The sequence below is a fragment of the Pogona vitticeps genome, chromosome 4, assembly GCF_051106095.1.
Source record: "Pogona vitticeps strain Pit_001003342236 chromosome 4, PviZW2.1, whole genome shotgun sequence".
Lineage (NCBI taxonomy): Eukaryota > Metazoa > Chordata > Lepidosauria > Squamata > Agamidae > Pogona > Pogona vitticeps.
This window is the reverse complement of record NC_135786.1, coordinates 77159009-77183513: the sequence shown is the minus strand read 5'-3', so window position 1 is coordinate 77183513 and position 24505 is coordinate 77159009. Positions and strand designations below refer to the sequence as shown.

The window sequence follows — 24505 nt, the reverse complement described above, 5'->3', positions numbered from 1 at the left end:
GTCACATTTTTCTAAAAAAGAGTTAGTGCCATAATGTTCTTTTTTCCCTTCCCTTCAGAGGTTTGGCCTCTGAATGTTACAATGATATTTACTGTAATCTGCCCTACTGAAACTTATTAAAAGATCAAATATTCAAAAGGAGCTTAGGTTATAGTCCTTTGAACTGTACTACTTCAGAAAGAATGTGCATGTGTGTGGAATTACATTACATTCTCTCCATCTTTTAAACTCATACTTGAAAAAAGTTTAATGGGGGGGGAAATTACGTGTCCCAATAAACCTGGATTTAATGTTATTGTTCTCTTTCTTTCTTTCTTTCTTTCTTTCTTTCTTTCTTTCTTTCTTTCTTTCTTTCTTTCTTTCTTTCTTTCTTTCTTTCCTTCCTTCCTTCCTTCCTTCCTTCCTTCCTTCCTTCCTTCCTTCCTTCCTTCCTTCCTTCCTTCCTTCCTTCCTTCCTTCCTTCCTTCTTTTGATACTCCACCATCCAGAATGCCCCAATGAACATACTCACTGTAATGTATTCAAATTCTGAGGGCATCCACATTAATTCTGAGATGGTCCAGTCCCCTATGAGTTGGACTACAGGTACTTGTGTTTTCTATATCTGAACAAGCTCAAGAGTTCCTGGAGGCTAATTCCTCATCAAGGAAACATTAACAACTGTGCATCTATGGAAATGTAAAAATTGTTATTTAGTGTTTCAGGTTTGCCAGTCTTTTTTTTTAACTGTACTAACATTATGTGCTAACTCCCTTCCCCTTCCTCTACAGGACTTATGGTAGTAGCAGTATTACAAAGTCAACCACTTCTTCTGAGTCATTGACAGAAGAAATTGTAGAACCTGGATCCAGAAGAGAAACAATTGCTAGTTTTACAGGTAGGGTAAATTTGCTTGACTATGTATTTGAATTTTCTTGTGTTCTTGTTATATCCCAAAATATTACATGTTAGTAAGTTCTTGTATCCTAGCTTTGTGTGTGTGTGTGTTCCATGGTGACTTCTAATCTGCATCTTTCTTTCTGTTTTTCTAGTGGTATTTAATAAAAGAAATGCTTGAGGTGCCATGAAACAGTGAGATGAGGTTCCCATTGCCCGAACCACAAGCTGCCAATGTCACAGTGTGGTTGCCTTTATTATTTCTCTCCTCCACTTTCAATCTGCTGTCTTGATTATGTCACATTATGCACAGCTTTTATCTTGAGCTGTCTTAAGACATTTGCTACCTAAGGCAAAGCAGCAAATATTTGTCCTCCATCGGGGTGCCCTGTCCTCAAGGCTCATTGTGTTATTTTTGCCCTTGAGGCATAAAATTCCACAACCCCTTTTCCTCTTCTGTTGACAGTTTAAACAATATATATTATTTTATGATATATTAAATAAGCAACCGTTTTCTTCCCCTTTTTTGACACCCTGGTTCTGCTGCCTGAGTCAGTCAGCTCACTTTTTACCCAGGCTTATCCTGTTTTTCCTAAACATTACCGAGGACATGTAATGTGACTTAGCAGCAGCCCTGTACCATTTGCATGATGTCATCATGCTTTGATGATTGCCATACTTCCTAAGGGAGAAATATGTATCTTATAGGAAAAAATAATCTATGTCATAATTCTCTACATGTGAAATCTTAGTTAAGTACAAAATCATTCTTTCTTGTGGTATGCCAATTCAATAGATGTCCAGGTCAGGTGGGAGGAAGTGCCAGAGCAGCTGACCAAACAAGACCTAGAAAAGCGTGTGGATGTTTTCCTCACAGAGACAGAAACCATTTGGTTATTCGACATGCCAACTGTCATGGTTTCTACAGAGTCTGAGGAAGTTGACAGCGTGAGGTAGGCAGAATTCCCTTCTATTGGGCTTTCTACCTTTAGCTTCTCAAGAGATTTGAGATTATTTCCTAATTGGTAATAAGACTGCAGACCCTCAAACTATTGTCTCTCAACCATGATATATTATCCTCATTTACTGTGAAGACAAGCCTCAACATGTTCATTTAGCAAAAATTATTTAAATCAGTGGAGCTCTGACACTACAGAGGCTCTAGTTCTTTTCCTCTGGAAAGCAAAAGACTGAGGACTGTTATCCCCAAAATGGAGAGGCTAGGACTGAAAACAGCAGTACTGAGGATCAAACTAAATGTTAAGGAATGTACTGTATATTCCTTCCCACAAAAGATTTATGTGGAGACATGCCTCAGCCGTCATACTAGCAAAGTAAGCCTTTGTTCTGTACATCCTCTCCATCTTTTGCCGGATGTATCCTAGCAACAAAGTAGCAATGTTTAAAGATAATATTGAACCATGGTTTAGCATTACATTGACAAGCCTTTGGGGCTGGGCATTCTTTTCCCCTCCTCTGTTGTGACTATACAGAGGAGGTTAGAATGGTTGCCTCCAATTTTTAATTCATTGCTTTCTTAGCAGTATTGTTGAATTAATTATGGTTAATTGTAACTAAAGCATGTGGAAATGAGAGAACTTCGCACCACAGTTTAATGATATTTAAAACGAACCAAAGTTCAGAATTCCAGTGCTGAATTGTAACTCATAATCTAAAACATAAGCAGAAGTGTCCAGCTGCTTAATGGTTAATGGTTTTATTGAACTCTCTCTCTCTCTCTCTCTCTCTCTCTCTCTCTCTCTCTCTGTGTGTGTGTGTGTGTGTGTGTGTGTGTGCAGTGCTCATATTCAAGACTTAGGCATATAGCAATGTACTGCCAAATCATAATTTAGGATGATGCCTACACTAGGACAGTAGCAGCTGATTGGATAGCTCAGTGGTTTTTGTATCTACCTGCTGAGCCAGAGGTTGGGAGTTTGACTGTGTCTCCTGGGAGTAGAAAGCATGAAGAATTCAGCTTGAGAACTGACTCCCCTCTATCTTTGCAAATAGTGTTGCCAGTTTTTAAAAAATTGAAAGAGTTTTTCCTCTGAATGCTTGAGAGGTGTTCTTGCACTATCACTTCCCATTCTAAAAAGAATACATTGTGATTTTTAAAATAGGAATAGAAAAGAACTCACACCCACCAATCCTAATCACATTTACTTAGATGTAAGCTGTATCTGCCAAAAATCTTGGCTTTTTGAACTGCTATGCAACAAAAGTGGATCAAAACTACAGCTTGGATTACATCTGTAATACAATGAAAGAAATCCTAAACATTGCTGTGTCAGGAGGCAATCCATATCACTTGCCTGAGGGCTATGTAACTGCATTGCAGCATTTTAACAGTCTTGTTATAGAACAGCAGACTCCAAAGTGCTTCACACAGCACAATTGTCCGTATGTCTATTCAGAAGTAAATCATATTAAAGCTCAGTGCAGCTTATGCTTAGATAAATGGAACTTCAGCCACAGAATGCCACATGTATTAAAATACCACCCTATCCTAGAATACGCTATTTGAGTAGTCTGTCTCTATCTGCGGCATTTAGATGCTACTAGAGAAACTGTGGTATGTATATACATCATTGCATTAGGACAAGACACATGCTACGAAAGGTTGCACTTTTTCAGAGACAGTGCAAAAGTGCTATCCTATACCCTTGTGCAATAGGATGCCCCACTAGTTGTATATCCATTTGTGTAGCTGATTCCATCTGCAAATGGTTCCACAACTGGTCACACAAGCTCTGCTTGTGCAGTTCCTCACATACTGGTATAATCACTGCACCCATGCTCATGGAAAATTTCACTCCACTGACATTATGTTGGATTTAGGCCCTGAGGAATAAGGCATGTTTGTTGTTAATTGGAAAAAGTGTTGCCTCTGAAAGGAATAATCAAAGGGAGTGTGTTTGTTTGTTTATTGAACACATACCACACCCATCTTGTGGCAAGCCACTGCTCTGAATGGCTACGAATGAAATAAACACAGGTAAACAAAAGACAAAGATTGTAAACAAAGAACAAGTGGGAAAAACAGAAAACCCACCCAAAAACCCAGTTATATAACAAACATCAGATAAACATCAGATGGCAGATATAAAACAGCTAATTAAACAATGCGCAGTAAACAATTGACATACAGCTGTCACATGATTAACAAGGATTAGATTTAAAAGGAGTAAGGGTTAAAAGCCAGGTTTTAATTTGCTTCTCGAAATTTATGAAATGCACCTTCACTGCACGTGAATTCCACAGTGAAGGGGGCCAGAATTGATTTGAAATGTGTATAGATGGTTCTTATTTATTAGTATTAAATGTGCAATTGCAAATACAAAGGAGAGAAGAGATGGAAGAAAAAGATGAGGGGAAAGTAGAAAGAGAAAAGTAAACATACATAGAATATAGTCATGGGCTAGACATATATGTTAAAATAAACTGACCATATGTCAAAAATTGATTGAAGGTAGCATCTGTAAAATACAGGTTGATATGCAGATAAAGCAACAAGATCCTTGACCGCTGAATAATGTATAGAGAATTTTTGTACTTCCAAACTTGGACCAGATTTTTTTTTAACAGTAAGAGAACACAATATCTAACCATATTCCCCATCTATTAAATTCCTACTTAGAATAATATAATTTAAAAGTAAGCAAGAGTCTACAAATGCAGGATTTTGCTTAAATAGAATCATCTGATATATTACAAATATCAAACAAAGGTAGCTACCACTGTATTTGTCCACATTACTGACCAGAAAGAAATGCTGGTCAATTTCTTGTAAAAGAGATGTAATATATCCAGCATGCACAAAATATCAATTTTAGCTGGATTTAACATAATTTTAGGTATAGAGAAGCTTTAGATAATGAATATAAGGTAACATCCTGGTGTCAGTCCTTCCTCCTTCCTCCTTTCCTGCCTTCCTTCCTGCCTTCCTAAAATATTGTATTTGATTTTTAAAGGAAAAATAATGCAATTTATATGGAACTCTGTAAAAACAGAGTGGGCAATGATCGCTATACCAACAGAATGATGCAAACACTTAACGGAGCCCCGAAGGCAAAAGAAGTACAATGTGACAAAATTATCATGGCTGACAAAGGTAAGTAATTATTTGGGAGAGTATTTAGAGATCACCATTAAGACACAGAAAGAATTGCAATCTAGACTGTAACTTCTTTCACATGGAAACAAAGTTTAAGAACCACCTTTTGCATTGGTAAGTACCTGTTTCCCCAAAAATAAGACCTACCATGAAAATAAGCCCTAGTATGATTTTTCAGGATGCTCGTAATATAAGCCCTACCCCCTAGTTAAGTGAAACACCGCCCTCCACCACTGTACAGCAACCAGAAGATGACATGACTATATTTGAATAAATGTAGATTGTTGTACATTAAAAAAATAAAACATCTCCTGAAAATAAGCCCTAATGTGTTTCTTTGGAGCAAAAATTAATATAAGACCTTGTCTTATTTTTGAGGAAACATGGTAATTCTACATGGCTCTCAGCCAAATTATTTTCTCATTCCATTGTGTAAGGTGCTTTTGTTGAATAACCTTGAATGAAGCAAAAATTCTACAAGAAATATAAAGGAAATGTTTTAAGATGTTGATGGATTGTAGAGTTTTCCTAATTATTACCAGAGTTGGTTTACACATGGCATAGCTGTTTTCTATCTGGATTTCTCCACACTAGATGGAGATTTCTTAATTTTGGGTTAGAAAAGTGTGTGTGTGTGTGTTATACACAGAAAAATACGATATACATCAGTTGGTTAAACAACCCATCTGGTTAAAGTAAGGATGCATTAGAAATAGATTTCTATTTTGATGGGATCCCTATTTTGATAAGAACTTGCCCAGGCCTTATTACCCCTAGACTGGAATGCAGTCTGTAGTGAGCACGCTGAAGCCTCTACCAACTCAGGCCTCCAGGAGTGCTCACTCTTCTTCTTCAGATGCTGCCACCAATTTTATCCAATATTTTAAAAAAGACAATCGTTGTTTCAAAACAAAAACTTGTTTATTGGTTTAACAAAATAAAGTAAGTAAATCACAAAATGTTAATCAAGGTCTCTCACTCACTGACACACGCAGACTCTTCCCTCACTGACTATTTGGCTCACAGGCCCATCACTCAAAATCTCTCTAATCTCTTACATCATACACCCCTTTATATATTCCAGCTCCTCCCCCTTCTGCACCACCTTCCGTCCCCTCATTGGCTGATGTTCCACTGCCCAGCTGTGACGGACAGGTGAGGGCAGGGCTGAATGCTACACAGTCATGTTCAGCTATCTCTGCTTTCCTGGAACATTGTGCTGAGGCTTCAGAGGTTTTAAAAATCTGCACAAAAGAAAGTGCATATTTAAAAATGCACAAAAGGTTCACTAAAATATGGATTTAACGTCTGTATGTTTTTCTAAAATTAATCCATACATCAGCATGGCAATGTGTCATAGCAGTTTTTGATGTGCAAATCTGATAAACTGCTTGGAAATGGGGCCCATACGATAGGTCACTTTTAAGTTAAAAAAACAAAACCTTCACAAAGACCATGGTGGAATCAGCCATGTAACTGAATTCCTTTGTAAAATAACCACAACAGAGGCATGTATGCCACAAACTGATATCTTCCAATGTCATCCCCCCCCCCAACAGAAATGATGGCTACTACTTGGGATTTATATGATTCTTTTCAAGCTTTGGAAGTAGCACTGCAGGAAACAATGAGCCGACCACAAAGTTTGACAGGTAGTAAGTCAACCACAATCAAAGAGCATGACAGCAGAAACATATCTATGGCATCTGTGGACAAAGGTACCTTTTTCATATAACATTTATATCACTGTATTTTCCATGTAATCTTTCAAGCGTTGCCTATGTACCATAATGGGATCCTGTAAGCAATTACACAGGGATGTAGCTTCATCCTTTTCACATAACTCTGACCTTAGGGTGGTGGTAGGGGAGATATTACAGCTGCTTTAGGAGTAAACCATGGAAGAGTGGCCTGTTTAGACAACCTTCTTATAATTTTCTGATCCGATCTGGATCAAATTAACACTCATTTAATAGCACAATTTTATGGGTGTTATTCTGAAGTAAATCTAAATGAATTTTGCTATGAAGAGAATAGCCTTTGGTTAATTGTGCTTTTCAGTTATAAGAGGTTGCACTGGAAGATGACGAAATGATTATTTTCCTTGCAACAAGAAATGTATATTGATTATAAATGGGAAAATATATTTCAGCAATATTACGGTTACAAACGTGGGACATAATGTGTGTGTAACTACATTAACACAATTTGTTAAAGCTAGGGAAGCAGAAAATATATATATCAGAAATAAAAGCATTTTAGTTATGAACTGAAATTTGAAGATGCAGTATTCTACAGCAATGGTTACCAGCATTGGATAACGCAGATGTTCTTGGACTGCAACTCCCAGAAAAGCCAGCCAGTATAGCTCGTGGTGAAGGCTTCTGGGAACTGCAGTCCCAGAACATCCGGGTTACCGAAGGCTGGCAACCTCTGTGAAATATTGGGTACAACGTAAGAACCACATGTAAGGAATTGTGCGGGTTTGTCTTACCTAGCACTTCTTTGCTTGATAGGAATGAAATTAATTATATTATTTTGTATTTCTCCTTTTTTGTTATGGAAATATTGCAAAGATGATGTTTGCTATTACATGCTTATTTAAACCCAGTAATAGTGGCAGTAGCTATTATATTGTTAAATTAGTTTTTATATGCCGAGATCAATCTCTGTTACCTTATATGTTTACTTTCACTGACATGTGAGTGATGCCAGCACTCTGTAGAGGAAACTCTCAAACTAAATGCACACAGAGGCACACACGCAGACACATAGGCACACACCCCTGCAGAATTGGAATAGAAGCAGCCTATAGAGTGGGTGAGCAACCACAGCCTTCTGTGACATTTTTGGGCTGCAACTCACATAACCCCTCCTATTGGCTGTGCAGGAGCTGCAGGCCAAAAACATCTGAAGGGCTACTATTACCCACCCCTATCTGGGACCAACCAAATCTGGCTGCAGATGACAATACAGAATAAAGTGCAATAACACAGTAGGGAGCTGAGAAGTATGTATTTTATTATTGATTAATGAATGGGTCTATATACCATTGTTCCTCAAAATTCAAGGTCAGGTCATAGAACTACAGGCAGAAAGCAAGTAATTAATCATTAATATCAATCTGCCATCAGTAGTAGTAGAAATATTGCTTTCTTGTACCCTTGGTGTCAGTTATAATTTTGTGCAGAAGAGTTTTAAATCAACTGGAAGGACCATAGAAGCAGCCTAGGTCATGCTGAAATCAGATCCTGCAGGTTCTTTCCCCTGAGTACTTCTCAAACCATATGAGATTATTCTGTTACATGTCTCTGCTATGACTTCTGTTTCCCTGCCTCAGATAGCAGAACGTCAAGTTCCATCATTGATCTTGAAAGTGTAATTCTCTCCCAAATCCAAGAAGAAATAGAAGATCACTCAGAAGCCATACTGAAGTCTGAAAAATTTCATCAAGACTTGTTTTACATGGAGAGGATCTTAATGGAGAATATTTTCCAGCCAAAACTTGCAGTTTATCGACAGCTTCCTGTCCTCTTAGGTACATGTGGTATCATTTATTTCATTCTCTGCCTGAGTTGAGACAGCTTTTCATTCTTGTTAAAATGACTGCAAATTGAAGTGAGTGTGATCAGATGGGAAAATAGCTGGCATTTTGGACTGCTTATGGTGCAGTTTGGTGAGAGCTCTTCCCTGCTGGTCACATGGTGTCCGTGAGATTGTGAACTAGCCCGATCCTAGCCTGTGCCCCACTACTTTTGGGGGAGCGATTCCTCCACAGATGGGTCTTTTTATGGGAGATTGCTCCCAACAAAGTGACTCTTTCCAGTGTGATCAGATGTGATTCTTTTTCATTGAAGGAACATAGCTAGGAAGGATTGGTCAACTCACTGCAAATGAATGATCCCAGCCTTGAGTTATCCTTATTTAAACAAAACAGATCCTAGTTACTGAAATTTGGATTACTATTTCTTCTTGAAGCAAATTGCCAAGATTGTATAAAAACTATGTTTGGGGACAATGTTTATGCCATGTGTGTTCTGAGACAGTTTGCCTCATCCTGGGATGTGGGAGCTGTGAGTTCAAGATCTGTCTGTAGTGTAGTGTGTTATCATACAATTCTTTCTTCCCCTTCAGTTCACAAACTGTAAAACAGGGGACTGTATTATGCAGATTCATTGGAACAAAGCATACAATAAACACAATAAATCACTGTGTAAATGAGAAAGGATGTAAAACTATCAGTAGTCAGACCACCCCCTCGATTATCCCAGTACTGTAGTCGTGCTTTTGTAGTCCTGCTCCAGCTTAAATGGCTTCTTCTTCCTCTCTTTCTTTTCTTCTTACCCTCTCTTCCTCATCCTGCCCACATCTTTCTTCCTCTTATGCTATTGACCTTTCCCTTATAATTTTCCAGCCGTTTTCCTCAACAATTACCATCCTGTAATTTGAAACCCAAGGAACACGGTTTAGCAAATTATACACAAAAAGTTAGTTGTGTTGTTGCTCCATAAGAACAAAACATATAGACAAATGCAGCAGCTGGGTGATCCAGTAATTAGGGAACTTGGCAAAGTTACCTTCTTGAATGATGACTCCCCACATTTACCCCAGCCACCAAGGCCAGAAGAAGTGAGGCTCCTTGAGGAATTCTGAAGATCTAGTGGGCGCTAGTGCTCTTAGTACCCACTAAAATACTTCAGGAGCACACAAGCTTTGATGTTTTCCATCCAGGCAATACCAAAAAGAAAAAAAAGAAAAGAAAAGAAAGAGAGAGAGAGAGAAGAATAAAAGAAAAAGAACAAAACTTTTGAAGCCACAAGGTCTTTTATTTAAGATTCACCTTCAAAATTGAGCTTTGCAAGCTGAATGATTTGCTGGTAGGTGTCACAGGGGTCTTATCTAGCAGTGTGTTCTGTTTTTTTTTTTAAAGGCAATGGTTGATTCACCTTTTGAAAATCTAAAGGCTGGTTGCAATGATCTCTTGCCTTGGTGAATCACACAGGTCCCTGAGTTGGCAGAAGTAGAGAAAAACATTACACTTTTTATATTAGCAAAGAACAAAAACATTGATGAAGGAAACCTTTGGTTTAATAGACAGCGCCACCTCCAGGCATAGCTGGTGCCTGCCACTGAAACAACCGGAGCAACCGGGGAAGAGTTGGAAAAGAACAACACCTCGAATACTAAGAGAAGTTGATTTAAGAATGGAAAGAGTGTTTACTATTGTTTCCTCCCAACCTATTGCATCATATCTTAGAATTGCAGAGCTGGAAGGGACCCTCTGGATCATTGAGTTGAGCCCTGTCAAGGAGTCATGGTGGGGAAATCAAACTCCCAACCTCTGACGCATGCCTAAACCACTGAGCTATCCATGCCACATATCCGATTCCGCATTGATTTCAAAGTGTTAACGCTTACTTACAAAGCCCTAAACGGTTTAGGACCTCGATACTTGGCGGAACGCCTTCTCCCACCTAGATCTACCCATGTCACTCGCGCGAGCCAGGAGATAAGGCTGAGGAGCCTAACGCCGAGAGAGGCCCGAAAGGAAAAGACCAGAAACCGGGCCTTCTCGGCGGTGGCTCCTCGCCTTTGGAACAACTTGCCCCCTGAGATTCGTGCGGCTCCCTCGCTGGGCATTTTTAAGAAACAACTAAAAACATTGATGTATAGGCGGGCCTTCCCAACAGAAAACCCTTGACGATCTTTTTTTTTTTTTTCTTATTCTGTTCTTTATTTTTTTTTATTTACGTTTCTGCTGTAAAGTCTTAAAATTACATTGTTGTTTTTACTGTAAGCCGCCTAGAGTGGTCTAATATGATCAGATAGGCGGGATAGAAATAAAATAAATAAATAAATAATAAAGAAATAAATAAATAATAAGTGGCGGCTAGTGCCCATTGTGATTGGTGGGGCTGAAGGCACAGTGGGCAATAGTGGAAGCTTTAGCTGGGACCGAGGGTGAAAGACACCCAAGGTGGGGAAGGGGGCATTCTCTCTCTTCCTCTTTCTGCCTTTCTCAAACTGGCAGGCAAGCAGGGATTCCCACATAACACCCACAGAGAGGCCAGCCGTCAGGCGTGGACTCAGACCCTCCCTCATCCCCACACCCTCTTAATTCTCTCCACAACTCATCTCAGGCGCAGGGTGGTGGTGGCCTGAGCTGGAACAGTGCCCTATTTGTCTAATAGGGATCAGGCCCCACTACCCCACAAGCCGTGCTTTGCCAGTCAAGTCCCTCCTGAATGGGACTGATGGGGCTGCTGAGGAAGGAAGGAAGGAGCCAAAGTTGGCCATGGATCCTAAGATAACTAACTTATGGAGGAGGAAAATGAGGAGAAAAAGTCTTGTCCGTTCCTCTCTCTGGCAGCTCCTGCATCCCTCATGGTTGAAGAAGGATTTTTCAAATGGCACAAGAGGCTGACAGAGGGTGGAGCCTGTGAGAGCCACTCCGTGTGTCCATTCATTTATATGAGCATATTTCGGAACCCAGTGTGGTGATGTCTGTTTGGGGATGGAATGACACAAACATTTCCTCTGTTTAGAGCAAGGTGTCAAATCTGAACGAAGTGAATCTGTGTCTGAGGTGGAATCAGAAAAGGAGGAAGAGGCAGAGGCAGAGGAGGAAGAAGCAGAGGATGTGCTATCTGTCAGGTCATCTCTCTTGCTAGAACTTGGTGAAGGGCAAAAGGACATACCACCGCCCTTTATGGAAGCCCTGTGGTCCTATGGATGTGATTTGACTAGAGGCAACAATGTCAGCTGTATGGCTTGGAACAGGCTGAATCCTGTAAGTGATTGCTAACTCCCCTCTGTTCTTTTTTAAAAGAACTTCTCACTGTAAAATGGCAGCAAGGCAGAGAAAACAGTCGTGGCTAGAGATGGCGGTATTTGTATACAAATATCCCCACGCAGCTGGAGTTAACAAAGGCCCACCCCCTGGGTCCAGACCATCCACTCACGTGTCCGGTGGTGGCCTCGCTCATCCTTCCAGTCACTCACAGAGCCCTGCTCTCTTCCTGCTTGGCGAGTGACTTGACAGTCATGTGTAGGGAGACTCATCTTCCCTCCCCTTGCCTGGAGTGGCTAGCTTGGCTAGAAGACAGCGGGGCTCCAGGAGTGATTGGAAGGATGAGTGAGGCTGCCAGTGGCTGGATGGTCCATCCCTAGGGGACGGACCCTCGTTAACTCCAGCTGCAGAGGGATATTTATATTAGTATACAAATACAATTACCTCCATCTCTAGTAGTGATCTAGTGTGCAGCCTTGCTTCCATCAGAAGTCTCTCTATCACTAGGCAGAATGGGGAAAGACCTTGGGTAGTCCTAAAGTACTGAAGTCCTGTTGTGGCTGAAGTCCTGTTGTGGAGTTAAACAAATTGTATAGATTTTAGACAAAAATTGCTGTAAGTTAAGAGATCTCCATAGGCGTTATCTGTTACCTATTGAGCCATATCACTCAGCACGCAACAGATGTCTACAGAGATTTTTTAACAGGTAAATTCCCTTCTTTTGGGGGTATTTTGGGACTGTGTAGCTTGCCCAAGACTATGCAGGCTGGCTTGTCCTCCCCAGGAGATGCGGTGGCAAATCAAATTCCTGATCCCAAGTTCTCCACCTCATTGAACAATCCAGCCAACTTCAAAGAACATACATACTACTATTTCAATGCTTTGTTGTTGACAGGCGGTGTAAATAATCTTTATTATTGGTTTTTAGGATCTTTTGGCTGTTGGCTATGGGCAGTTTCGCTTTAAAGAGCAGAAGAAAGGCTTGGCTTGCTGCTGGTCATTGAAGAACCCTCTGGTAATATAAGAAACAAAGTGTACTTTGTATTCTCGAAGACTTTTACGGCCAGAATCCAATGGTTGTAGGTCTTTCGGGCTGTTTGGCCGTGTTCAGAACACAGCCAAACAGCCCAAAAAACCTACAGTACAACAACCAAAGTGTACTTTGATCTTTTCTCTGAGTTTTAATTGAACCAGTATTTGATATTGTAAAATATCATGATTATTTATTTGTAGATTTCATGTTCATGGTTGATTGGGGTTTAACAAAATCCTTTTAAAAGATCACATATAGTTCATTTACAGCCTGACTTCACTTTTTGAAACAGAGCAGGTTTCTAATCCACCTGCCTGGTTTATAAGTACTTACTCAGAAGTAGGACAGGAGCAGTATCAATAGTGGTTATAGATGGGCACCTGCTGATGGCCCATATCCCAGCTGGGAGCTACTGACAGAAACCGCTGGAACCTGCTCTTCCATTTCACCATTGCAGTGTACATGTTTGCTCTCCCTTGTTCTGATCCAAGATGATATTATCTGGTTGCTCTTTGGCTTTCTACCTGGCATGCAAGCAGCAGCAAAGGTCAAAGGTCACAGTGGTGGTTAGATGGTAGACTTGAGGACAGAAAGAGGTCAGTGGAATGAGGACAATGGAATACAGGCTGCCCAGAACCTTCTAAGATTTGGAGCTGGCATTGCTGCCTTATTCCCGTATGTGCATAATACATGCGTAAATCATGTTATAAATAGTACAATACAACAAACATATAAATCAAAATATAAACAGTAAAGCCAGTCCCAAGCAGACTTCACAAAGTGATTTTATCAAATTTGTATCAGTGAAGGCTTATTCTACAACAGATGCAGCCAGTATACTCTTCACTGAGATTACCCATAGGATACTGGCTTCCCTTTGTATTTGCTTATTATAATTAAAAAAAAATTCAAACGTTTATGAAATATTGTAGTTCGGTACATCCTTCCATTGGAACAAGTAGTGTAGGTTAGCATTATCACCTAGAGGCTACATAACAAAGTCTCACAATCTGGTGTATGTTTTACCATTTTTATTTTCAAAAATTAATTCTTACACTTCTTTTTGAAGTTCAAGTATATGCATGATTGACTGATATTTAATGGCAGGATAATTAATGGGTGAATAAATAATAAATAGGCAGTTGTAAACATGTGCCTGGAAAGCAAGTAACATTGTCGCCAGATTGCCTGGCTTTTCCACACTTTGAATTTAAAAACATTTCTAGGGGCATTAAATATCTGTAATACATGGACCTTCTCTCACCTAAAGCCAATTTCCTTTTTTTTTCAGTGGCCAGAGCATGTTTATCAATGTGCTCATGGGGTAACGGCGCTGGATTTCTCTGTCGCCAATCCAAACCTCCTAGCAGTCGGACTGTTCAATGGGACCATTGAGATCTACAATGTTCAGACTCATAATACAACTTCTGTTTTAGATAGCAGGTTTGGTTTAAAAAAAAAACATCTTGCTGGGCCATTTCTGTATCTTATTCATGCAACTCTAGCTCAGTGGTTTAGGCATCTGGCTGCGGAGACAGAGGTTGGGATTTGAATTCCCCGCTCTGCCTCCTTGACGAGCTGGTCTTGATGATTCATGGGGTCCCTTCCAGCTATGCAGTTCTAAGATCATGATGATAATTACTGTTATATAGTCCTGGTCTGTAGGATGAAGCTGTAAGCCTTGTATCAGATAAATGTCAGTAACACAAATACTTCAGAGTGTTTAGCCTTTGCCTGGTTTGGAAAAAATTAGAAGGTTCTTTGATACTGTTATGCTTTGCCCACTTTTCAGAATGGTAAGGAGTTCCAGGAGGCAACCCTGACTAAAATTTGTGTTCTTATGGAAGGAGATCAATGAGCATTTATAGTGTTCTATCACAATTAAGCTCATTTACAAATGTACAGGCTAAGCATAGATCAAGGCTATGGCAGGCCACTCTAGGAGGCCACCTGGTCTACTGCCTCATATCAGATTTCCAGAGAAGCATCTCTGTACCCTGATGCTGTTAGTTTACAGAGTTCCTGTCCAAACCCAATATATACATGGGTCTCTCTTTTTAAAAATGACAATCCTGAAATTTGTCCCTTCTAGTTCTTTTCACGTGCAGAGGACGAATTACATGATCTATAACTGGGGCAGATTGCAAGGGGAGAATGGCACGCACAAATTGAAGGAGACTTCAGGAGAACACCCAGCCGTACCGGACAATTTACCTTTGACTATTATGAGCTTTTCAGCAATTGTCTTAATCAGACCTCAGAAAAGTTACTTTTTCAGACTACAGCTCTGTGGCCATTGGAGACTATGGAAACCATAGCACCGAAGCAATATTTCATGCTCTGCTGTTAACTCCTTCCTCCCCAATCTTCCAGTCTTTCAAACACCTTCTTTTAGCTTCTCTGTATGTAGAGGCTCCATTTAGCTTATTATGTGGCATATAACTTTCATAGTTTTTAGTATATTTTCATATTGTATATACATCTCAGTGTTTCCTTCCTTCTTTCCACATTATTATGTTTTACTTGCCATGTATGCATCCGACAATTGTGTTTCAGTTAATCTTGCAAATCTATTTCAGTGAATCTCATGATAAACACTTAGGTCCCGTCTGGCAGTTGAAGTGGGTAGAGCAAGACAGGGGGACACCCGGAGAAGACAAAGGGGAGATCCTAGTCTCCACATCAGCAGATGGAAGAGTAACTAAATGGTTTGTTCAAAAAGGATTAAGCTGCACTGGTAAATATCGACACTTAAGCATAAAACATTCTGGAACATAGCTGATAGTTTTATTTGTTTGAATCTGTGCTTTTAAAAACTTACTGTAACTTAAAAAAAATCAGTCTCTTGTATTTTCCTTATTCTTGGTAGTTACCATGAATGCTAGAGAGAGAATGGCATGGAATGAATGAATGAGTGAATCGATGTGGCAAAATGTAAACACTGTAAGATATACAGTGGGGTCTTGACTTAAGAATGGCTCGAGTTAAGAACATTTTGACTTAAGAACCACTCTCATAGGAAAATATTGACTTGACTTACATACTTAGATTTGAGTTAAGAACTGAAAAAAACCACGTGGGAGGCAGGGAAAGTGCAAAATGTGAACTTTCAGTTAACTGTTGACCAGTGAAAAGGGTGCCTGTGTGCTTCCTCACTCCTCCCAGCGTTTAGAGAGTGGATTGGGAGTCTTCAGACTGCCTGGTACTGCCTGGACTGTATTTTCCCTGCCTTCCCTGAACCTTTCTTGACCTAAGAAAAAAAAGAAACAAAATATCCCCCTCTAGTGGTCGAAGGCGGAATAGCAGCTTCCCATTAGTTTCTATGGACGGAAAAAAGCAGATACGGATCAAATGGTTTTCAATGCATTCCTATGGGAAATGCAGATTTGACCTGAGAACTTTTTGACTTGAGAACCGCCTTCCAATACAGATTAAGTTCTCAAGTCAGGACCCCACTGTACAACATAGGGCATTATAGCTATAGGCTATGTGTACAGATTATCTAAAACAGAATGCAAATGACCTTCTTCAAAAAGGTGAAATCTCACTGGCAAGTAGAGGACAGAGGGAAGGGGTTCTTCCTCATTATCCCTACTGACATATTGATTGATTCAGAAGTAGTCTGCCTGAGTTAGAAGCTTGGTTCTAAAGCCCACTCTTGAACGGGTGTGAGGCTGGCCTTTTTTAGTGTAGGGAACCAGAAGTGGCAACAAATCAGGTTGCTTCTTATACCGCTTTTCTTGAACAGTGGAGCAAGATTGCTCACAACGGTTGTGTTCTTTGTAGGTGGGAAATGGGCTCTATATGATTCATGATTAAATGGGCTCTATATGATTCATGATTAAGCGTGGCATTTCACATTATCTTTGTACTGTTTGTGTATGCAGACTTGATGAAATTAAAGCGAACAACAGGTGAAAAGAAAAAAGGAATGGAAAAGAAAAGTGAAGCCTTAATATCACGACAAGCTCCAGGGCTAGCCTTCGATTTTCATCCAAAGGTAATGTAAGCTTTTTTGTTGTTGTTGGCCCTAAATAATCTGTCAGCACTCACAGAGGTCGTAGCAATCATAGCTTCACCCTAGTAGTAAAGACGGTGTTGGGTTGGGGGGGCACTTGCCCTGGGTGGCAAATTGGGGGAGGCTTCAAGCAAACTGCTGAGGGAAATCTTGGAGGGTACATTGGGGAAGTGATCTGCCATTGGATAGACATGTGAAGCCAGCTATGGTTTCACATGCTGGCCATTGGAGGCACTAAGACAGGAAGAGAATACTGGGGGAAAGTGGCAAGAGCGGGAGGTAGGAAAGATTGACCATGCTTTCTCTGCTGTTTTTGAGGCCAAAGTAGTGGCTCTTGTACAGATAGAGGAATACAGTTCCACAGGGCTGGCATGAAGATCCCACCTCAGAACCTGCCAGTCACCCTCCCATACTTGGAAGCTTGACCTAGTTGTCTCCATTTTCTGCTTGCTTGAAGTTTGTTGCCTGTAAAGGTGGGAGAGAAGGCTGTGCTTGCTCTCAAATTATCCAGTATTTTTTACTGATTAACAAATATGGATCAGATAGGACAGACCTGTGGTAGGGGCAGATAAAAACCTGGCTGGTTTAATAGAACTAGCAGGATGGGGTAAGAGAGTCAAACTGAGGGTGGGAAAGAGGTGGAATGAGACCACTGGGATAAGTAGGATTAACGGGGTGGGGCAAAGAGCCAGTACAGAGAGCCAGGTCAAGTAAGTAGAGCTTGTCTATCCGGGTGGGGGAGCAAAATGCAGAGAGCAAAACTGGGTGGGTAAGAATAGGAGGGAAAGGATGGACAGAGTTGGGGTGGTAGAAGTATGAGGAAAGGTGTAGTAACATCCAGTTGAGTACAATATATTAGGAAAGTCTGCAGCGATCCAAGCCAGGTCACTAAAAAGTAGTGTGGGAAGATAAAGGGAGTAGGTTTTTGTGGTTAACGCTAGTGGGTTTATGAAGGAAACAGGAATGGGATCATATAAGCAGCTGGTTTTTTTGTCTGTAGAGAAAAAGCAGGGTATGGCAAGCAAGAGCTGCAGTAGGAATAAGGTCTTGACTAGAGATGGGGGTATTCGCATACTAATACTCCTGCACAGGTGGACATAACAAGGGTGTGGCCCCCTGGGGCTGGACCGTCCACTCACCCGTATACTGCTGTCCCCAGCTCCGCTCTCCCTTCCAATTGCTCCGGAGCTCACAGTTGACTAGCCACTCCTGACAGAAGAAGGGAAGACAATCTTCCCTGCCAGGCTGATTAGTGGCTGGTCGACTGCAAGCTCCAGAACAATTGGAAGGGAGCACGGAGCCAGCTGCAGCAGCAGACAGGTGAGTGGACGGTCTGGCCCCAGGGGGTCGTACCCTTGTTATGTCCACCTGTGCGGGGGTATTTGTGTATGAATACAAATACTTCATCTCTAGTCTTGACCTGATACAAGTCTTCGCCATAGGCCTGTGAATGGTGGGAAAAAAGTGGAAGGTCCAAAAATCATGGTGAGGTGTCCAAGACAGACTTCTCTGTTATAAAAGTGGGTTTCAAAATGGGGAACTGCAAACTCAAGCCAGGTGGCTCTGATTAGGTTGTCTCTTCCAGTCTTGTTAGTCAAGGGCTGCCATTTATTCAGCATTGCTCCCCTCTCTTACCCTACATTGAAGCATGAAGTTCATTTTTTTTTGTCATTTAGTTCATTTTGATCATCTGGGGGAGACCCTTCTCTTGGTTCCACCACCTTCCCAAGCTCACTTAGTGAGGACATGAGAGAGGGCCTTCTTAGTGGCTGCTCCCAGGTTTTGGAATGCTCTGCCCTGAGAAACCAAGTTGGCTCCCTCCCTCTTTTAATTCCATCATCAGGCAAATACCTTCCTCTTCAGGCAGGCCTTTAAGCATTAAGTTAACTCAGGAATGCTGGTTTTTACTTTTCAACTTACAAGTTTTAAAATGTGATATTTATATAGTGTCTTTAAGTTTCTTATTTTATCTTGTTATGAGCCACCTTGGATCTCCTATGGGGAGAAAGGTGGCATATGAATGAATGAACAAATGAATGAATGAATGAATGATTGAATGAATGAATGAATGAATGAATGAATGAATGAATTGAAAGTTCATTATTAAGAAACAAGAGAAGCAAAATTATTCAAAATTGACTGTTTCTCCCCCCAGGACACTAATATATATATGGTTGGAACAGAAGAAGGCTACATTCATAAATGCTCTTGTTCTTACAATGAACAATACCTGGAGACCTACAGAGGACACAAAGTATGTAGTTACACATTTTATTGGAGTCTGGCTTGGACACCTGGCCATGATTTTTGATCCTTTCACTTTTTGTGTGTGTGTTCATCTTTTATATTTCATTCACACAGAGATGTGTAATCACATATATTCCCCATTATAAAACTACTACTTATCAATGAATGACTCTTCTCCAGCTAGGAGAAACATGAGTGCTAATTCCATTGGAAGAACACATGCAATGTCATTCTTGTGGTGATTGGCTCATTTTAACAGTCTCCCAGATGCATGGGGCCCACAAACAGATAAGAGAACAACCAAGTACAGTATAGCCAGAAACCTATTACTTAGGTTGCCAGTGTAAGTGAAAGAACATAAATTGTTGAATTTATTGGTGAATTACTGAAGTTAAGGCTTGTATATCTTGTCATGTACCAAAGATTCTGGCCTATACAGTGGTGCCCCGCATAACGAGCGATTTGTTTAACGATGAATCTGCACAGCGATGTGTTTTTTGCGATCGCATAACAATGTCTTTAATGGGTAAACATCGCATTGCGATGATCGGTAAGCGTTTCACTTACCAATTTCCGCATTGCAATGTTTTTTTAAACAGCTGATTGGCAGTTCCAAAATGGCCGCCGGGTAAAAAAAAAATGCCGCCCGCTGTGTTTTTGCGCCCTTTCCTTGCTTACTGGGCAGCGAAAATGGCGGCCGTATGGAGGATCTTCACATAACGGTGAGTTTTTCCTCCCATAGGAACGCGTTAAATGTGTTTTAATGAGTTCCTATGGGTTTTTCTGCCCCACATAGCGACAAATCCATATAGCGATGATTTTTTGGGAATGGATTATCGTCGCTATGCGGGGCACCACTGTATTTAAATCTCTTGCTACTTGTATCATTGGAGCCTAATTGTATCTTAACAAGGCAGCAGGAGCTTTCATTCTGGTTAGAAAGGCTACAAAAGTAGCAAAACAAATTTTTCTTTTGAGGAATCATACAGGAACTCTCATAGAATTTTTGTGTGTGTGGATGTGTGTGGGGGGGTGTAGTCTCTTTTTTTAAGACAAAAAAGCCAGTTTCTGCAGGATTATTACAAATAGTATACTTCCAGCACAAAGGTCACATGGAAAAGACAGACAAAAATCAAGTTGTGCTGGAATGTATTACAATTTTGCACAGGGTGGCATCTTTCCTGTGCAGAAATTGGCAGTTTAATGTGTGGAACAAAAAGCAAAAATGGGGTGTGGTAAGGAAGGAAAACGAGAGTGGGCTCTTCCTTTTATGGGAAGCTGGTAAATCTCACTGATGGAGGACCATGTCTTGGCAAGGAGTTTTCACATGGTGAAACAAGGGAAATTGCCAAGAATGAGAAATTTTTAAGTAGTCATCAGAACTCTGTGAAAATTCTCAGTCATTCAGCTGAGGTTATCTGGAAGTTGGGTCATGGCAACTGGATTTCTTTCTTATTAGGTTGAAACATTTCACTACTCACCCAAGTAGCTTCTTCAGTCTGAGTAGGAGACCCTTGATATATCCTCCACATTGGTTTCACTTCCCCTTGGTCTGAATAGGCTCATTAGATGGACAAAGGGCTGGGGGTGAGCGAAAATCTCCAACACTACAGATTACTATAGAAAAGTAAGCTCACTTTTGAAAGTTCAACACACATGAGAAACTGAAGAGGGACTCTACCAACATTTACAGGAAGAAATTGATAAAATTGGAAAAGGACCATGTCATTGACAGGGTGACTTACCTCCGGTTGTATCCTGGAGAGCCCCCACCCCCGCCTTTATGGACTTCCCAAGATACACAAGGAAGGAGCCCCCCTCAGACCCATTGTCAGCAGCATAAACCCGGTAATATACAACATTGCTAAATACCTGGCCACCATCTTAGCAGCATTGGTTGGACATTTGGACCACCACATTCACAACTCCAAGGTCAGGGCAAGGAGACTAAATACTGACAAATCATGGTCTCCTTTGATGTCACATTTGTCTTCACCAGTATTCCCACCTATAATGCCTTAACAATTGTATAAAGGAGAAGAAGGAAAACAACACCCTCTTCACCAGAAGCAGCCTCAACTCAGACCAGATATCGCTGCTCCTGGACCTGTGTCTGAGCACTACTTACCTCACCTACAGAGGTGACTTTTACAGACAGAAACATGGCTGTGACATGGGTTCCCCAGTGTTGCCCATTGTTGTCATCCACATACCTGAACCAATGTGGATGACAGCTGGGATCTTCACCCAGCTGTCATCCACATTGGTTCAGGTATGTGGATGACAGCTGGGTGAAGATCAAAATTCAGGAAGCACAGGCCTACACAGACCACATAAACACAGTGGACCCAAATATCAAGTTCAGCAGGGAAGACACCAAAGACAACCGGCTGGTTTTCCTGGACTGTGCAGTCATCATAGGATCCATGGGCAGCTTAGGAACTGAAATTTATAGAAAACCTACACACGCTGATCAATACTTGTGGTTTGACTCTCACCACCCATTGCAACACAAACTAGGGGTCATCAGGACGCTAAACCACAGAGCGAGGAACATTCTCATTTGCACAGAAGCCAAGAAGAAGATAGAGATTCGAAAACAGCCCTTAAGGCTTGTGGATATCCAAAATTGGCCTTTAACAAGGCATTGTCCCGACCCAGCAGAACAATATAACAATCTGGGACACAGAGGTGCTGGAAGAACCTGGTCATTCCTTACATGTCGTGTGTGTCTGAAAAGCTCAAAAGGATTTTTGGTAAACATCACATACCCAAGTACTTCAAACCCGCAAACACACTAATACAGAGACTCATCCACCCAAAAGACCAGACACCAAAACATAAAAGGAACAGTATAGTATATGCAGTACAATGCAAAGAGGAGTGTTCAGAGCTCTACATTGGAGAAACCAAACAACCACTAAACAAGTGAATGGCCCAGCACAGGAGGGGCAATGGCTCAGGATCACAATCAGCCATGTTTCTTCATTTGAAGGACAAAGGACACTCATTTGATGACCAAGATGTACTCGTTTGAGACCTAGAAGATAGGTGGTTTAAGACACTGGTTCTTAACCTTGGGTTACTCAGGAGTTTTGGACTGCAACTCCCAGAAGCCTTCACCACCAGCTGTCCTGACTGGGGTTTCTGGGAGTTGCAGTTCAAAAGCATCCGAGTAACAAAGGTTAAGAACCACTGGTTTAAGAGATGGGTCGGTAGGCCATACATGTGTATATAGAAAATCTCTCACTCAGGGGGAGGAGCCTGCCAAAGACGGAGTAGGACATGACTGTTTAGAGCTCCAGGACCTTTCCAAATTATTGCTTTTATTATGTTAACAATCTCTGCTCCAAAGACATAAATTTAGTCTCTATCTGTTGGTGAGGTGAAAGGACCTGTCTGGAGGAGGTGAAGTAATAAATAACAGCCAAAACAGCCAAAAATTATACCTCTCAAGATCTTGGAAAAGAGATGCCCCTTGCCAGAAGGAATGTAAGATGGTGACCAGAGAAAAAGCATCAGAAGAGACACTGACACAGGTTCAAACAGTGGGTGAGTCTATTCTTGACCCTAAGTTAAAAATGTTGAAAATAGAAATAATACAGGGAATGGCAGAGCTGTTAGACACAAAGCTGAAATAAATACTGGAACCTTTGAGGGGTAGAATTAAAGAGGCTGAAGCAGAGCTTAAAGAGCTTGAAGTGACAGTAACAAAAAATGAAGCTTCCATTCAGGCTCTGCAAAAGGACATTTTTTTTATATGAAACTACAGCTGGAAGACATGCAGAATCATAGTAAAAGAGCTAATATTCACATGTGTGGACTGCCGGAGGGTGTAGAAAAAAGAAATGTGGCCAGTTTTATAGTAGAATGGTTTCAATCTCAATGGTCAGACCTCTCTCTAACTGTGGAAGATTTAGAATGTGCGCACTGTGCAGTTGGTTCCAGACCTCCTGAAACAAAAAAATCCTAAAGACATGGTTCTTTGCTTTGCCTGCTCTAAAAAGAAAGAGGAAATACTTAAATTAGCATGAACCTCTAAAGCACTTTTGTATAAGGACTGCAAGAAACAAATCTTTCAAGAATTAGCACCGGAAACCATTAGGTGTTGAAAAGAATTCTGTCCCTACACGCAACATCTACAGGAAGAAGGAGTGAAATACAAATGGGGTTTCCCTTCTGCCTTCAAGTCATCTCAGATGGGGATGTCCTATCAGCTACCAACAAGGCAGGAATGGAGGACCTCCTGCAGAAATTAAAGATTGACCTTCCCATAGACATGGAGCATTTGGATATAGCTGAGGAAGAAGAAAGGGTAAAGACAAGCATGGATCAGAAATGCAAAATTCAACAGCAGTCAGAGACATCAGTAAGGGAACCACAATCACAACATACTCTACACACACGTCAGGGCAAGAAAAAAATGAAGAAGAAATGAACTGAAGTAATGAAATATGAAAAGAACATTTTCATATTGCTCCTCATTCTTCTATAATAGACTTAGAAATACAGTTTATTGATTTAATACTTAAAGGATAGGTATAATGTTAAATTTATAATATTAAATATATGGAAAGTAGCACACCACGGGGAAATGAAACCCCTCTTATATTTTGGTCTGAGGGTTCATACAAGGATCACTGTAACAGTTAATTAACTGAGAAACTTTCTCCCCCCTCCCACAACAAATATAGGTAGTAGTAGGGTAGAAATAGGATTTAACCAGCGCCTTTTGGAAGGCAGGAATGCAAGGCAAGAATCCACAAGAGGGCAGTCTTAAGGTGGTGATCTGAGGGGTTTAGGCTGGTGGTAAAATCAGTATTATGAAAATGGTAACATTTTGTTCAGTTATAAGTTGTTGGCCAGCCAGGGAGTGGGTGTGAGCGGAGGAGAGAGGTTTAAGGGGGATTAGGTGGCAAACTATATACTGTATCTTCAAGCTGTAGAATACAGGGAAATAATTTATTCAAATATCTTTGTTTGGAACCAAACATGCAGTTAACTGCACTGACTTTAAATGTTCAGGGTTGGAGATCCAGTAGAAAGAGCACAGCTATATCAAGTTATCAAAGAGCACAAGCCATCAATACTATTCCTTCAAGAAACACATAAGGCAATTCACAAATATGTTATTATCCTGTGAATGAGTGGAAAAGGAAATACAGTATGTTGCTAAGGGGATCACAAAAGGGAGAGGAGTGGCTATACTCCTTCATTCTGACTTAGAATTTAAATTAAGCAAGCAGCTTCAAGACCTTAGATAAAGATATATATATATATTTAGAGGGCATTTTAAATGGAACTAAATCACTTGCCCTAGCTACAATTTATGCTCCCAACACAGGTCAGCTCCCTTTTCTTTATAAGGAATTTAGGAAGATAAGAAAATTTACTGATAAAAATGTTATAATAGGAGGGGACCTG

At 40.7% G+C, this 24505-nt stretch overlaps 1 protein-coding gene across 2 annotated transcripts in view; it reads left to right on the top strand.

The window, feature by feature from the left end:
• DNAI4 (dynein axonemal intermediate chain 4) overlaps positions 1 to 24505 on the top strand; it is a 56703-nt gene that overhangs the window by 15171 nt on the left and 17027 nt on the right. For both annotated transcript variants that reach the window (XM_072997767.2, XM_078392963.1), the window contains exons 4-14: positions 771 to 877; positions 1673 to 1829; positions 4851 to 4990; positions 6553 to 6711; positions 8334 to 8531; positions 11539 to 11783; positions 12712 to 12798; positions 14108 to 14259; positions 15396 to 15553; positions 16704 to 16816; positions 18990 to 19088. In XM_072997767.2, the coding sequence (XP_072853868.2) occupies positions 771 to 877; positions 1673 to 1829; positions 4851 to 4990; positions 6553 to 6711; positions 8334 to 8531; positions 11539 to 11783; positions 12712 to 12798; positions 14108 to 14259; positions 15396 to 15553; positions 16704 to 16816; positions 18990 to 19088 (1615 nt within the window). The remainder of the gene's footprint in view (positions 1 to 770; positions 878 to 1672; positions 1830 to 4850; positions 4991 to 6552; positions 6712 to 8333; positions 8532 to 11538; positions 11784 to 12711; positions 12799 to 14107; positions 14260 to 15395; positions 15554 to 16703; positions 16817 to 18989; positions 19089 to 24505) is intronic.